Genomic DNA, 16,697 nt, shown 5'->3' on the forward strand with positions numbered 1-16,697 from the left:
CTGTCATGTATCCCAGGGCTTCACCGTAGATAAGTTTGTGGACCAGGGTGCAGATTTTGAAGGCAATGCTGAGGTGACTATCTTTCGACCAGTAGCCAGTATTCCATGGCTTGCGAAGTTTCTAGAGTCTATAGTTGCATCCCAGCTAATGTCTTACTTGGATCTGCATCAAGCCTTCATGATTCCCAATATGGTTTTAGACCAATGCACAGCACAGAATCCATATTGGTTACTCTGGTCACTAAAGTCAATCCCTATTAAGTCAAAATATTCCATCCTTACTATTAACAGTTTGACATTTCTGGGGCCCTTGATACAGTTGACCATGCATTGTTATTAAACAAGCTAGATAGTTTAGGACTGGGTGGAACTGTTCTGAAGTGGTTTAAGGGCTTTCTTAGGCAAAATAGCGTCAAAAAGAATGGAAAATTTTCAGAAACTTGTTCTGTTTATGGCATTCCTCAGGGCTCACCTATGTTGCCAATATTGTTTAATGTTTTTACGAGTTCATTGTGCAATTTTTTAACATCTTCATTATTTTATGTTGCTTCTTATGCAGATGACATTTTATTTTGGTTTCTCTGCTAAAGAATATGGTTTACATAAATGATTTAATCACTGAGTGCATTTTTAGGACACATCATTGGGCTTCAATGAATAAAGCTCAATACAGCAAAGACAAACTTGCTCTATTTTGATACATCTCTAACCGGATTTCCTCAAAATCTGGTGCTTAAGACGGGAATCTCTGTCTTAATTCATCTAGAGTACTGGGTTTTACTGTAGATACACAACTTACCATGAAAAATCAAGTTGATTGTGTAAAAGGATGTTTTCAAAGTTGCGACAGTTAAGAGCAATAAGATCTTCATTTCATTCATTACAGTTTAGGATGTTGGTTCAGGCTGTGGTTTTGCCTCAGTTGGACTATTGTAGCTCTTTATATATTGGGATTAATCAGCAACTTGTAAAAAGATTTCAACTGCTGCAGAATTGTACCGCAAGGATGATTTTCAGCTGTAAGAGATATGAGTATGTTACTCCTTTGCTTAGAAACCTTCATTGGCTTCCTATTGCTACTAGAGTTGATTTTAAGACAGTTTGCCTTACTGATAAGATTTTCTATGATGCTAGTCCATTGGACCATACTGTTTTGGTTCAATATCCATCATTAAGTTGGCTTACTCGAAGACAGTATTCTTTAAATCTAGTCCTTCCGTCAGTAAACAAGATCCAATTTAAACGTTTCTTTGACAGCTCCTTCAGCTATTTTGCTGTTAGGCTCTGGAATTCTATTCCAATTCAATTACGAGGGATTTCAGATTATTATTTGTTTAGGAAGTCGCTGAAAACGTTTCTATTCAAGAAGTATTTTGATGTGTAATTTCATTGTTGTGTATTGACTTTTACTGTAACCCGCTTTGATTTTTGAGAGATATAAATGGGATAGAAATGCTGGAATAGAATAGTATGGGTTTTGGTAGTATTTTAGAAAGATAAGGGCAGATTTTGATGATAGAAAGAAATGACATATTTTAATAGTATTTTAAATATAAGCAGAAAAAGGAGGAATCAAAGACAAACCCAGGATTACAGTTGGAAGAATCAAGAAAGATGATCATGTTATCCACTGAGGGGCCGATGCAGAAAGCTGCACCTTAGAACCACTGACTCCACAGCTTCTAACATGACGTTCCCACAAAAACAAAATTGCCACTGGGATGCAGTAATCAATGAGCATGCAAATTACTGTCATGTGAAAGGGAGCTATTCAAAAATGTTTTAAGAATTTAAAATGATTATGTAGCTACTTTGTTATTCCTATCCAATTTTCTTTGTTGGCAGTTTGATATTTATATGTTGCTTGCTAGAATGTTGTTAATAAAAATAATATTTAAAAAATTGTGGCAGTGGCAAGATGGCGACCTGAAGCTCGCACGCTTAACGGCCCAGCTGTCCTCTGAAGTTTTCCTCCTATTTGAAATTCTTTTCCTGCATTAGCAGATGCCCCATACTAAGAGGAAGGGGACAACCAAAGGCCAACCACAGATGTCCAGAACTTCGTCCCCTGTTCAGCAAACTTTGGACCACTACACGATGAGTCCCGCGTTGAGCGCCAGTGAAGGAGCGTCGATGCTCTTGGGCTTGGAAACAGCTCTATCGCCCCCAGAAATCATTCCACCACCATGTTCCAGTGGAGCAAAGGAGTGAGTCAGGAGTACATGCTGAAACGGAGGGCGTTAGCAGCAGAACTCAGATCGGCGGTGCCACTCCTAAACCCGCAGGAGAAGTCAGCTTGGAGTTTTTGGTTCCCGTGGAGGTTACATTGAGTTCCATTTAGAAGGCTCTTCAGGATCTAACGGTGGCAGTAAATAAGTCTGCTCAAGATACAACTTTACTTGTGAGTAAAATGGACAGCTTAACTGAATCCTTTGAAAAAGTTAAAACTGAAACTGCAAACAAAGTTCTACAGGTGCAGGAAGAGGTTAAGACTGTGAAAACAACAACAGACGCTCTGGTAAGAGACAAATTCTTAATTCAACGGAAAATTGAACAAATGGAGAATTGTAACAGACGTCTAACATTAAGACTATTGAATTTCCCTAGAGCTTCAGTTGTGACTCCTACTGATTTATTCAAAAAATATTTAATGGAAAATTTGAAAATTTCTTCTTCAGCTATTCCCCCTTGTAATAAAATATATTATTTACAACTTCAGCTCAAAGGGGAGTGGAACCTGTTAATGCTGGGAATTTGCCTCAATCATTGGGAATTGGATCAGAGATTCAAGATTTGTCTGCATTGCTGGAAGATTCATTGTCTGAAGTATCTACCCGAGGGATGCTTATTGTTTCATTTGTATTTGAGCAGGACTTGAATTCAGTGATGAGAATATATTTTAAGTATGCTTCATTACCTTTTTGTGGGCAAATAATATGGATTTTTCCAGATGGTACTAAGGCAACGCAAGATAGAAGGAAACAATTTCTGGTACTAAGAGAGGAAACTAGGAGCATCTTTTCTGCTAGCATATCCATGCAAGTGTTTAGTCCGTTTCTTGGGCAATAAATATGTTTTCTACGAACCGAATCAATTACGCACCTTCTTAGATATGAAGAAACTATCCAGTGGACCAATGGGGATTAATGATTTAAATGAATAATAAGGGGATATTCAGGTTTAATCCACTTTCTTTTGTATAATTTTTCTTAGGATCTCCTTATCTTATCCCACTCTCCCTCTAATTTGTGGTCTAAGGAAGAGTATTGTATTACCTGACTGAAATCATTTCCTTGCAAGTTATTTTATTGCTTGTAAAATTTAAATTGCTATAAATTAAAAAAAATTGTGTCAACAATCTGCAGCTCATTGCAAAATATCCACCTTCCTGTCAGTTCATGAGCAGTGATTAGTTCAGCACTGACAGGAAAGGGGACATTTTTTTAATAATCCCCAGCTGTCTGCATTGGCCGCATGCACCTGACTGGCCCACATCCCTGGTAGTCTAGCAGTCTGACCCAACCCAACTATCCTGCCATAACAATTTAAAAAAATAAACACCCCCCCAACCCCAACCCCTGACATGACCGACCCTCTTCCCCCCCTAATGTTAACAAATTCGTAGTTTCTAGTGGCAACCTCCTGACCTGAACCCCCTCCACCCAACTTCAAAAAAATGCCCTGGTGTCTAGAGGCACCCCACCCCCTTGACATGATGACCCCCCCTCACTCCTTCCGACTTAAAAAAAAAATTCCATGTTGTCGAATGTCATCCCCCACCCTCCATACACATTAAAAAAAATATTCCTGGTGTCTAGGGCATCCCCAACTCCTCACCAGGAACCCCATGGCCCTCCAGACACATTCCACCACATATTTTCATAGAGGCAAGAGCGATGCCCACCCATTCCTTCTGCACCACCATCCTTAAAAATGGTAGTGCCTGACCCTGCACAGGCAGAGTCACCCTGCCAAATAAGGGAATTATTTGGTAGTCTCCATCCAGACTACCAAATAAGAGAAAAATTCCCTTATTTGGCAGACTGATCCCTTATTTGGCAGGACGCATTGCCTGGGGTCAGATGCTGCCATTTTAAGATGGCACAGAGGCAGGAGTGAGTGGGCATAGCTCCTGCCTGTTTAAAAGTACATAGTGGGGGAGTCTGGTGGCCGGGGAGGGAGGTCGCAGAGATGTGCAGGATACCTTAAACACCAAAGATATTTTTCTAATTGAAATTTTTCAAAATAAAGTATAATAACCACTTAGCAAGAAAACAAAATAGCCCACATCAAGGGAGAAGAGAGAAACAAAGGAAAATAACTAGGGCTGCATTTTGATTACAATTTTTAATCGCAATTAATAGAGTGATTAAAGGCGGGGGCATTGCCAGTGGTTCATGGGGGGGGGGCTCATAACTTTGTTGGTGGGGATGCCGAAGGAAGGTAAGTATCACAAAGACTAAGAGAAGTAGGCTGTTAAAAAAAAAAATGAAAGGTAGATGAGTTTAAGGAAAGAGTTTTAGAAAGACATGGGGATAATTGGAATTATTGAGGATAATAAGTAGGGATAAATTGTGCAAAAAAATCAGTCCAGGCCATGGCCCTTCTCTCTCCTCTCCATTCCTTCCCCCCTCCTCCCCCCATGCCTGTCTCTCACTCTGTCCATCCCTCTTAAACCCCACCACCACCGGTCTTCATCTCTCTCTTGCTGTCTCTTTCTCTCTCTCTCCCCCCTGTACACATTTACTGTGTTGCACTGCCGGCTGCTGATGCATTAGGTAAGAGTACAAGAGTCAATACCTCATAGCTGCAGCATACTCTAGCCACTGGATCTTCAGGCCTGAACCAATCACTACAGCTGGCTTGCACTGACTCCTACCACTCCAGCCTTTGGTGGCCATTGGAGCTACAGGCACCCATCAGTTGCTGGGTTCCAGGCTCAAGCCAGATGATGCCATGCAGCTGTGATGGCACGTCTCCTTTCAGTTTGCTCCTTAAAGGAACAGTGATTCTAGTCAGGGCCATTTTAACCACTTATGGGACCTTGGGCAAACTTTTGTAGATGGGCCCCCTTGTATTTTTCCAAGTTACCCTTCCCCCAGTCAGACCTCTTTTTTATCTTTCCCTCTTTCCACTATGATCCCCTTGTCACACCCTTCTTTCCTCCAATCTGACCCCTTTTCATCTGCCTTTGGCTCTTCTAGCAGCTCAGCACAGCTCCAGTTGCAAACCTCCACCAGGCTAACAGCAAAAGACACGCTTATTTACATACCATTATCTGCTGTTGCAGAGCCAGACTCATGAGATGAGCACTGAGACCAGCTCCATGGCAGTAGGAGATGAGGTCAAATGAAATGTATCTCCTGCAACTGGCTTTGGGGAAGGAGCACAGTGAAGCACTCCACGGCATGGGATCAGATAAGACTTGTCAGTAGTTTGGGTTATCATGGGCTTGACCCAGTGGGATTTCAAACTTTTTGAGAGAAAGCAGCAGCATCAAAGCCACTTATGACCTCCCTGTTAGGCAGGTCCAGGACAGCTGTCCCTTTTGTCCATTAATGAATTGACCCTGATTCTAGTGCTGCCACAAACTTCTGCACTAGCCAGCATCAGAGCTGCTTGGATGACTGATCCAGTGGAGGACACTTGATCACCTGACAAGGCAATCTGTCCCTGATAGAAAGAGACTTCTGTGCATTACCAAAAGCTCAATATGAAAAAAAATCATAGGATATGAGGTGGGTGGGATTAAAAGTTCAAACAGCAGAAAATTAGAAAACAAATCTAAGGTTTACTTCCCCTCTTTGTTCACTTGAACAAGTGAGAAGACTGAGCTGTGGCACTAATAATACAAGGCTCTTGAATCCAAACTACTAAAATACAAACAGGTGCCTGCCCTGTGCAGAGGAAGCCCTTGGCATGACAGTACCCATGGTAATTGGGAAGTTAAGCCAGTGCTGTTCACCTACAACTAGGTACCTGTCTTAGAAGAATATCAGAAAATTGCATTACAATTAGTTTTTATTGATTTTAAAGAGTAACAGATAATAATACAAATGGTATGCAAGTCAAATTACAGAACATCTTAATTGCAAAGTCGAACATTAACAAAGACAGATGTAATGAAGGAAAGAGAATTTATTACTGATAAGTTGGAGAGCTGTTCATTCAAGAACTGAGCTATTAGAGGTGTAGGTATCAAAGGATCCCATGTTCTTTTGAACTTTGAAAAGTTGTGAACTTTAAAAGCATCCGTTTCCTCATTTTCTTATGGTGCATATGACTCCACCAATCATGTATTCTTAAATTGAAATTGTTTTTCCAGTGAAGGACAATAAGATAGGTAGCCATTGCCAGTATTACAAGCTACTTTAACCATTTTAGGAGTCCCCGGGGCAGTATGCTTTAAAAAAAAAAAACTAGAAAGGAAAAAGGTAAACATAACCTGGAGGACAGACACAGGGTATTTATTTATTTTACAAGCTTCTATACCGCAGTGTACAAAATAACATCCAAATTCTTCACATAAAAACACATTGATTATCCAGCATCTTAACTATCAGTAAAGCGTTTCAGCATCAACCCCATTATGTGCATTGATGGATAAAGGTGAGTATAGTAAAGCTTGGTTAGATCATTCTGATGACATGTTGTATGATGAAGCAGATTACTTTTCCAGCCACTCTGCTTCATGCATACAGCACAAGAGTTCTAGAATAAGCCAGAAGTCTGATCCCTGAAAAGTTATATCTCATGTGGTGTTAACTTTCAGTTGTGCATGTATATTTTCTTCTAATTTCCAGCTATTTCTTAATCTGATTTTTTAAGGACTTATCTAGTTTTCCTTACAATGAGTGTGGCTTTAAAAGAATTCATGTAGATGATTTGTGTTTATTACTAAAATTCAGCAGTCCGTGGTATATGGTGCTATTGTTTTGTTGCTATTGTCAAACGTTGTTTAGGAGTATCAAGAAGGAGTGAATGACTTGGTGATTTCTCAAGCTGAATTGAAGCAAGTGGCTTACATTTTCAAATGCAACAAATCTACCCTACAGATCAAAGGAAAAATAAATTCAGTTATTATTGGTGAGTTTTACATAGAATTCTTAATTTGATCTTGGTTGTGATAAAATGATTGAGCCCAGAAATAGGGCTGTACCTAATTTCACCAGTTTTGCAAATAATCATGGCCTTAAGGTAGCTTTGCCTAAAAGTTTAACTTTAACATTCCCTTGGTTTGTCACAGACTTCACATATTTTTCAATATTAATGGTTATCACGGTGAGTCCCAAACCTGTCTTGGAGGATCCCCAGCCAGTCAGGTTTTCAGGATATCCACAATGAATATGCACGAGAGGAGGTAGTGTGTGCAAATTGATCTCATGAATATTCATTGTGGATATCCTGAAAACCTGACTGGCTGGGGTTCCCCCAGGACAGGTTTGGGAACCCCTGGGTTATCAAAAGGGACAACGTTTAGAAAAAAGCACTGAGTAAAATTTTGAACATTCGGCTACCATGGCCAGCATTTTTTTAATCACCAGCCACAGTGGGTAAAAATAATTCTGAGTATTCAGCACCTGTATCTGGCTAGCAGCAATATTCAGCCCAATAGCTAGATAACATAGGACAGCACAAAAGTTACCCTAAGTTATCCAGATATCTTACCTGGATAGTGCACTTCATATCACTGCTATCGGGATGTTCTCCACCGTAGACCAGTCTGGCACTCTCCAGACAGGGCTGAGGTCTGTCAGATATTTAGTAGTACTATCCGGATATTGCTGCTGATTATCACCCATTACCCCTGGCCAGCACCACTGATCTAGATAACAGCACCTGCTCTCAGGAAAGTGGTTTTGAATATTGACCCAAGAGATTTCTAAGACTCTAAAAGATACTGCCGTCACTGGATAGCATCTTGTTCACACTGTACTGCTGCTGAAAAGAAGATGGGGTTATTGACAGAGTTCGGCCCAGAGAGCGAGCACAAAGATTAAGCAAGGCTCTGAGTAGTTAAATATGCCAGTTAAGACTAGTTTTAAAACTGTTCTAGATTTATCTCATTAACTTTAATTGGGTGTTTTCAAAACACCAGATTTGGGGAGGGAGCTATCAACATGGGCTACCGTTAAGATGTGTTATTTTACCACTAACTCATGCTGTTTTAGCACAGGTCCCATTTTATGCACCGAGGCGTGGTTACTAATAACTGGGGATAACAGTAAACTAATGTCTTATGGGAGAAGTTATCAACGTGGGCTACCCAGTGGCGGGGCGGGGCAGTGGGGGCAGTCCGCCCCAGGTGTCAACGGGTGGGGGGGTGCTCTGCTGGCGAGTCCCTATCAGCTCCATCCACCTGGCAGCTGTGTGGTGCGGCGCCTCGCATCTGCACTGCTGTAAGAGAAGAAAATCGCCTCGTCGGCCCTTCCCTCACTCTGTCCTGCACTCGAGGAAATAGGAAGTTACATCAGAGGATGGGATGGGACACAGTAAGGGAAGGGCCGACGAGGCGATTTTCTTCTTTTACAGCAGCGCAGAGTTGCGCAAGGCGCTGGGTGGACGGAGCTGGGGGGAGGGAGGGTGCCGTGTTGCCCTGCAGCCGGGGGGGGGAGGGTGCGCGCAGCAGCGATCCGCCCCGGGTGGCAGTGAACCACAGAACGCCACTGGGGCTACCATTAAGATGGGTTATTTTACCACTGACTTGTACTATTTTGGCACAGCTCCTGTTTTATGCAGTGAGACCTGGTTACTAATAAATGGGGTTAACAGTACAATAATATCTTACTGGTAGTCCACATTGATAACTTCTCCCCTTAACCTATTATCTTTTTTCATATTCTGTTAAAGATTACCAGATAATTTATCCTGTTACCTGTATCCAGATATTAGCCTCCACGTGTTTATATTCAGCATGCGTGTAATGTATGTATTTATAGAGTGTGAGACACAGCTGGTACAGCAAAAAGCATGATAGCCCAGACCCGTGATATCAATTCTTCAAAAAAAAAAAGCTGTAGTAATTGAATGTTTTAAAGTGATTACTGGTCATGAATCTCATCAGCTGTGACCTGTTAGTAATAAAATAATCTCAGTGATGCAACCTGAAGTTCTCATTTTGTAAACTGATTTTTATTATGGAGTAGCCCACTTTAAGGCTCAGTTTTAGGAACATGAAGTCACTCTGACCTCTAAACTATGATGAAGAGCTCACTTTGGGTTGATCCTGTATTTGGAAATATTTATGTTACTTCCACTTTCTTTCTAGACAACTGTAAAAAGTTTGGCCTTGTGTTTGACAGTGTTGTGGGTATCGTAGAGGTGATTAATTCAAAGGATATTCAGATTCAGGTAAGAATTAATTGAAAATCAAAAAGGCAAAATTACTTAATTTGTTCCTTCTAAGTGTAAGGGAGGTCCTCGTATATGCCCAGATAATGTAATGGGGACCATTCACATAAAAAAATGTATTGCTTTGGGGCCAGGGCAGACGTGGAGGGGCATAATTGAATGGGGCGCCCAAGTTTTCCAGAGGGCATCCTCGCAGGACAGCCCCGTGAAGGGGCAGGGAAACCCATATTATCTAAACAAGATGAGCGGTTATCTTTCGTTTCGATAATACGGCCCAAATCTCAACATTTAGGTCAACCTTAGAGACGGTCGTCCCCGGTTTTCGGCGATAATGGAAACTGAGGACACCCATCTCAAAAACAACCAAATCCAACTCATTTGGTCTTGGGAGGAGCCAGCATTCATAGTGCACTGGTTCCCCTGACATGCCAGGACACCAACCGGGCACCCTAGGGAGTACTGCAGTGGACTAACTGATGCAATAACTGAACGGAAAAAGCCCTTCCCTTACTGATCCCTTACCGATTCGGAAAGGAACAGGCATGCATGAAGGAAATCGCATGCAAATGAGCTGCTCGCTGTTAGCTCATTTACACATGATTTCCTTCCTAAGGATGGGAAGCCAGGGCAGAGCAGTCAAGCGTTATGCGTGGCTGCTCTGCGCATGCCAAAGACAGTTTCATACACGCAGACAAGCTGCGTGTATAATAGCCGTCTACAACCTTAAATAAATTGCTGTCTACAACTTTAAAAAAACTTAAGTCCAGGTGAAAACGTCCAAGTGCTCATCAGGGACATCTTTTTTTTTTTTTTTTTTTAGTATGGGTGAAGGACATCCAAGTGTTAGGCGCCTTCGCTATGCCTTCGTCCCTGCGACGGGCAGTTGAGGACGTCCAAAATGCCTTTGCTATGCCTCCGACATCCCCTTTATTTATTTATTTATTTGGCTTTTGGATCACAAGTAGAAGCAGTGGGATTTGAACCGGCCACCTCTGGATTGCAAGACCAGTGCTCTAACCACTAGGCCACTCCTCCACTCCACTCCCTTGAAATTTGGCCATCCCTGTGGGGGGGGGGGGCAGTTTAGGATATCCAAAATGTTTGAAAGAAGGACGTCCACGCCTTCGCTATGCCTCCGCTGACACACACACACCTCCCCCCCCCCCCCCCCAGGGACCTGCATACTGCTGCGATGGACCTGAGTATGATATTTGAGGCTAGCAAAAAAAAGTTTTTTAAGTTGTTTTTTTCAGGATGGGAGGGGGTTAGTCACCATGGGGGGAGTAAGGGGAGGTCATCCCCGATTCCCTCCGGTGGTCATCTGGTCAGTTTGGGCATCTTTTTGAGGCTTGGTCGTAAGAAAAAATGGACCAAGTAAAGTCAGAAGTGCTCATCAGGGACACCCTTCTTTTTTCCATTATCGCTCGAGGACGCCCATCTGTTAGGCACGCCCCAGTCCCTTCTTCGCTATGCCTCTGACACGCCCCCAGGAATGCTGGTCATCCCCGCAACGGGAAGCAGTTGGGGATGCCCAAAATCGGCTTTCGATTATGCCGATTTGGGCGACCCTGAGAGAAGGATGCCCATCTCCCGATTTGTGTCGAAAGATGGGCGCCCTTCTCTTTCGAAAATAAGCCTGATAGTGTCGGTGTGGACACTGCCTGAGTAAACAACTTGGATCAAAAAAACTAAAAGAGAAGGTTATCATGCTGAAGTACAAATTTTGATAATGAAACAGTGATTGAATATTCACATAGCAAACATCCTGAGCCAACAGATTTCTTTTCCAGTGAACATAATGAACTTGGCTGCTAATAGTGTGCTAAACTGGACAATGCTGGCACATTTAGACTGACTCTGGACAGTTCTACATGAAGGAAACCCTTCCCTCATTAATCAATACCTTCTCTATGAAATAGTAGTATTTAAAAAAAGGCAAGTGTGTTTTATAATTTACCTCTGCATTCCACAAAGCAAAAGGAGCAAATTCCCACATGCCATCTTTTTTCTTTTTGTAGGCACAGGAAAAAAAAAGATTTTAAATGCTCCCAGGTTCCAATTTAATTCATGTTTAATGTGGGATAAAATGCCATAAATAAGTAAATAAGTAAATAAATAGATAGAAACTCTGATGGGGTCTTTTACTAAGGCGCGCTCACGTTTTTGGTACGCGCTAAAATTGGGCACGCACTAAACATTAGAGACGCCCATAGGAATGCATTGGCATCTCTAACGTTTAACGCACGCCAAAAACGTGAGTGCACCTTAGTAAAAGACCCTCAGAACGTTGACCACCTGATTCTCATAACATGATGTCTGTTTAGTGGCCCTTTACCAGGAGAAAAACATTTTCTGCTCATTTATAGTATCCTCCCCTGCCTACCTGCCTATTTAAGACCTCCTCCATGCTCCCTCGGTCCCCCGAGCCACAGGGTGCCCTCCTGGCACATACCTGAAGCCACCCTGGTGGTCTAGTGGATTCTTTGGGGTAGGAAAGATCCCCAGTCTTTCCTGCCCACTGCTGGTGCTGACCCTCTTACTGCCACATCTTCTTTAAAATGTCTGCCGAGACTTACAATGGCAACCTCGCAAGACTTCAGCGGAAGTCTCGGCAGACATTTTTAAAGAGCGATGTGGCAGCAAGAGGGTCGGCGCCGGCAGTGGGCAGGAAAGACTGGGGATCTTTCTTGCCCCAAACAATCCAGTAGACCATCAGGGTGGCTTCAGTTCAGCTATGTGCCAGGACCCTGCGGCTCGGGGGAGGAACGGCAAACAGATCGCAGCCGTGCATAAACGAATTTAACAACCAGCTCGCAAAATGTTGAAAATCTTAACAAGAGAGTTACAAACTTAGATTGTGAGCCCTCCTGGGACAGAGAAATATCCAGTGTACCTGAATGTAACTCACCTTGAGCTACTACTGAAAAAGGTGTGATCAAAATCTAAATAAATAAATAAGAGCTGGTGTGATCCGGCTCCAGCACACCACTGGGCGCAAGCTTTTAAGGTGAAGAGTCCACTTTGATGTGATGGTATCAATAAATTGGATGTTGTTTTTATTGCTACAAACTAAAAGAGCTACCCTTCTAGAGGTATGTTCTTGTGTCTGTGTCTCCTGCTTATCTGCAAAGGCATGCTTACTTCAGCTATACATAGTTCAAAGATCTCTGCTGATAAACAATATTAAAGTCCATCATATACTGTATCTGAAAATATGTGAACAATAGATTTTAAGCATTAACTAGTTGAAATTTATATCTTATTTTTAGGAGATTGGGGAAAAGGTTATATGGTCATTCTGTTTCGCGCATTTTTAACTTGGTATTTGATGTGTTTTTGCTGCTTCAGGTCATGGGGAAAGTGCCAACCATTTCTATCAATAAAACAGATGGTTGTCACATATACCTCAGTGAAGAAGCCTTAAACTGTGAGATTGTAAGTGCAAAGTCATCTGAAATGAACATCCTTATCCCTAAGGATGGTGATTATGTAAGTATAATGGTTTCTTTTCCTTCAGTGTCTGTCAGTAGATTGAAATGTGTTGGAATCTGATGTGCTGTGGGCACAGTGCCTGCCACAGGTCAGTTGTGTATTCATGTTAGTGCATTGCCACCTTTTTGATTTATTTATCTTTTAATGTACTGCTGTGCCATTTAGTCCAACGATATTACCTGCAACTATTCATAGGAACAGCTTAATCTAAGGAAGGTGGTATTAACACTAAAAGGTCAAATCACTCAAATTGAGGCCAGAAGGTAAGCAAAGGAAACTGATATTTGAGAAAAGATTATCACTGTTAAAAGGATGGAGTACAGGCTGCACCAGAGATTAAACATCCAGGGCCAGCTCAGGCACTAGGCATGCGTCTTTTGTGGCAGAATTGGGGAACGGGAGTTGGTGTGGCGCTGTTATGCTTGAAAGCCTTCCCCCACTTTCTTTCTTATTACTGGGCCTGCCGCTGCACCCTTCCCCTTCCCTCTCCCAAGCTGGCCCAAGGATTAAACAAACATCAGTGCTACATGGACCCTGTAAGCACAGACCTGCACCAAAGCACTGCTTTGCCCCTCCTCCCGCCACCCCCTCCCCGAGGCAGTCTTCCTGTCAAAGGAGGTAGGACATAGCAGAGCTTCAGTGTGTGTCCATGCTTACAGGATCCATGTTTAATCTTCAGGCCAGCCTGGAAGGAGGTAGGGGGAGCGAGAAGGGAAGTGGGAGAGGTGCTAAATGTGAGGTGAGGCAGAGAAGGGAGAAGTCAGCTAAATGAAGGAGGGATTAGAGGGGAAGGGGAGATACTGGCCACTGGGAGTGGGGGTAGAGAGAGAACAGGAAAATGGTGGGCATCTGGGAGGGTGGTAAAGAGGGAAAGGAGAGATGCTCAACTATAGGAGGAGGACAGGATATCACAGCTGAAGGTTTTGGGCTGGACTTGCAAATAGCAGTGAAATGGGTGATAATGAGCATACACTTGTCCTGCTCCATCCTGTGCCACATTTTCCTATGCATGAGTCTCATGATTTCTTTTTGGCCATACATAGTTGATGTACATACAGAAAAAGGCAGGTAAATTGCAATTATGAGGAAGGCAGATGAGTGGAGGGCGGGACCAGGCAATAGGCACATATGTCCATAGTGTGCAGAGAACCTGAAAATTGGAGGGTAGTCAGTGTGATGCCGATAAAAAAAAGGGTTCTAGGGGTGATCCTGGAAATTATAGACCGGTAAGCCTGATGTCGTTGCCAGGCAAAATAGTGGAAACTATTATAAAGAATAAAATGTTAGAACACATAGACAAACATTGTTTAATGGGACAGAGTCAGCATGGATTCAGCCGAGGGAAGTCTTGCCTCACCAATTTTCTTCATTTCTTTGAGGGTGTGAATAAACATGTGGATAAAGTTGAGCCGGTTGATGTAGTGTATCTAGATTTTCAGAAAGCTTTTGATAAAGTTCCTCCTGAGAAAATTAAAGAGTCATGGGATAGGAGGCAAGGTTCTGGTGTGAATTAGGAATTGGTTATCGAACAGAAAACAGAGGGTAGGGTTAAATGGTCATTTCTCTCAATGGAGGAGAGTGAACAGTGGAGTGCCGCAGGGATCTGTACTGGGACCAGTACTATATAACATATTTATAAATGATATGGAAATCGAAATGACGAGTGAGGTGATCAGAATTGCAGATGATAAAAAAACTATTCAAAGTTGTTAAAACATGTTTGGACTGTGAAATGCAGTAAGACCTGTGAGAAGCAAGGTGCAGTAGTCTAAGCAAGAGGTGATAAAGAGTGTGGATAAGGGTTTTGGTAGTGTGCTCAGAAAGGAAGAGATAAATGTTGGTGATTTTATAGAGAAAGAAACAACAGTCTGTTGGATATGTGCAGAGAAAGAGAGAGAGGTGTCAAAGATGACCTCAAGGTTACAAGCTGATGAGATAGGGAGGATGAGTGTGTTTTCCATAGAGATAGAGAATGGGGGGAAAAGAGAGGTGGGTTGAGGAGGAAAGATAAGAAGCTCAGTCTTGGCCATGTTTAGTTTCAGATGGTGGTGAGACATCCAGGCAGCAATGTCAGATAGACCGGCTGAGACTTGGGCTTGGATTCCCTGCTGAAATTTCTAGTGTGGAGAGGTAGATCTGGGAGTCATCAGCATAAAAGTGATACTAAAAACCATGGGAGGAGATCAGAACACCAAGAGAAGAAGTATAGATAGAGAAAAGAAGAGGTTCCAAGAGGTACACCAACTGATAGTGGGATAGAAGTGGAGGAGGATCCACCAGAGCATACACTAAAAGTGCAATGGAGTGATAAGAAAACCAAGAATGAACAGAGCCCTGAAATCCAAATGAGGACAGCATATCAAGGAGTAGGTGGTGATCAACTGTGTCAAAAGCAGCAGATAGATCAAGAAGGATGAGGATAGCATAGAGACCTTTGGATCTGGCCAGGAACGGGTCATTGGAGACGACAGTGAACAGCATATTCAAGTATCTTGGATAGGAAAGGGAGGAGGGGGATGGGGCAATAGTTAGATGGGCATATAGGGTTCAATGAAGGTTTTTTGAGGAGTGGTATATCTACAGCATGTTTGAAGGCATCAGGAACATTTTTTGCAGTGGAAAGTGAAAGATTGAGGATATGGCAGATATAAGGGATGACGATAGGAGAGATAGTGCTGCGTAGATAGGTGGGAATATAATCAGAGGAACAGGTAGTCAGTTTAGAGGAGGAAAGAAAATGTGCAGTTTCTTCTTTAGTGATTTCAGAAAAAGGAAGAAAAGGAGGCAGGAGTTGGAGGATTAACAGAATGAACTGGGGAAAGGACAGGTGGAGGTGACTTTGTTCAGAACTCAAGGTTAATCTTGTGAACCTTATCAGGAAAGTACTTAGCCATAGTCTGGGGAGAAAGTGAAGTAGAGGTTGGAGGTGAAGACATTTTAAGAAGAGAGTTCAGTATGGCAAAGAAACGTCGAGGGTTTGAGCCAAGAGAGTTTGTCAAGTGGATGTAGTAGTCCTATTTGCAAGTGAAAGAGCAGACTGGAAGGGGGGTCAGCAAAAATTTGAAATGTATGAAGTCAGCATAGGCAAGGGATTTCAGCTAAAGGTGTTCATCAGATTGAGCACAGGAACATAGGTAGCAGATTCTAGTGGTCAGCCAAGGCTGGAGTTTGGTACGCCTTACAGAATGAGGAATAGGAGGAGCAAGGGTAACACAGTGGTTGGGAAGAGGGGTGAAACACTGGTGGGGAGAGCAGTGGCGTTCTGAGGGGCGCTGACACCCGGGGCAGATCACTGATGCGCCCCGCCCCCCCCCCCCCGTGCAGCGTGCCCCCCCACCCCGGCGAAGGGACACCCCCCCCACCCCGGCGAAAGAAACCCCCCCCCTGGGTGCATGCCGCTGGGGGGGGGGTGCCATGCGCCGGTCAGTGTCGTTCGTTTCCATGCTCCCTCTGTCCCAGAACAGGTTACTTCCTATTCCGGGGCAGAGGGAGCATGGAAACGAACAACGCTGACCGGCGCACGGCACCCCCCCCCAGCGGTGTGCACCCGGGGCGGACTGCCCCCCCTTGGTACGCCATTGGGAGAGAGTGCAACAGTCAATAGCCTGAAGATTCCTAAATACATAGATGGAGATTGGACAGGACTTGGTGGGGGGGGTGTTTAAGTGTGAAGGTTATCTGACGATGGTCACAGAGGGGAAGAACTGAGGTCCAAAAACTGGAAAATGATCAGTTGGAAAAGAAGACAAGATCAAGACAGTGGCCATTCTGGTGAGTAGGAGTAGTGGAGCACAGCTGAAGATTGAAGGAGGATGTTAAAGCAAGAAACTGAGAGGCATAAGAGTCAGAGGGAT

At 43.2% G+C, this 16,697-nt stretch overlaps 1 protein-coding gene across 2 annotated transcripts in view; it reads left to right on the plus strand.

Annotated features, from left to right (window-relative positions):
* Positions 1 to 16,697, plus strand: part of CAP2 (cyclase associated actin cytoskeleton regulatory protein 2) — a 198,046-nt gene that overhangs the window by 175,404 nt on the left and 5,945 nt on the right. For both annotated transcript variants that reach the window (XM_030211332.1, XM_030211341.1), the window contains exons 10-12: positions 6,963 to 7,086; positions 9,269 to 9,351; positions 12,700 to 12,840. In XM_030211332.1, coding sequence (XP_030067192.1) covers positions 6,963 to 7,086; positions 9,269 to 9,351; positions 12,700 to 12,840 — 348 coding nt within the window. The remainder of the gene's footprint in view (positions 1 to 6,962; positions 7,087 to 9,268; positions 9,352 to 12,699; positions 12,841 to 16,697) is intronic.

The sequence above is a fragment of the Microcaecilia unicolor genome, chromosome 1 (genome assembly GCF_901765095.1).
Source record: "Microcaecilia unicolor chromosome 1, aMicUni1.1, whole genome shotgun sequence".
Lineage (NCBI taxonomy): Eukaryota > Metazoa > Chordata > Amphibia > Gymnophiona > Siphonopidae > Microcaecilia > Microcaecilia unicolor.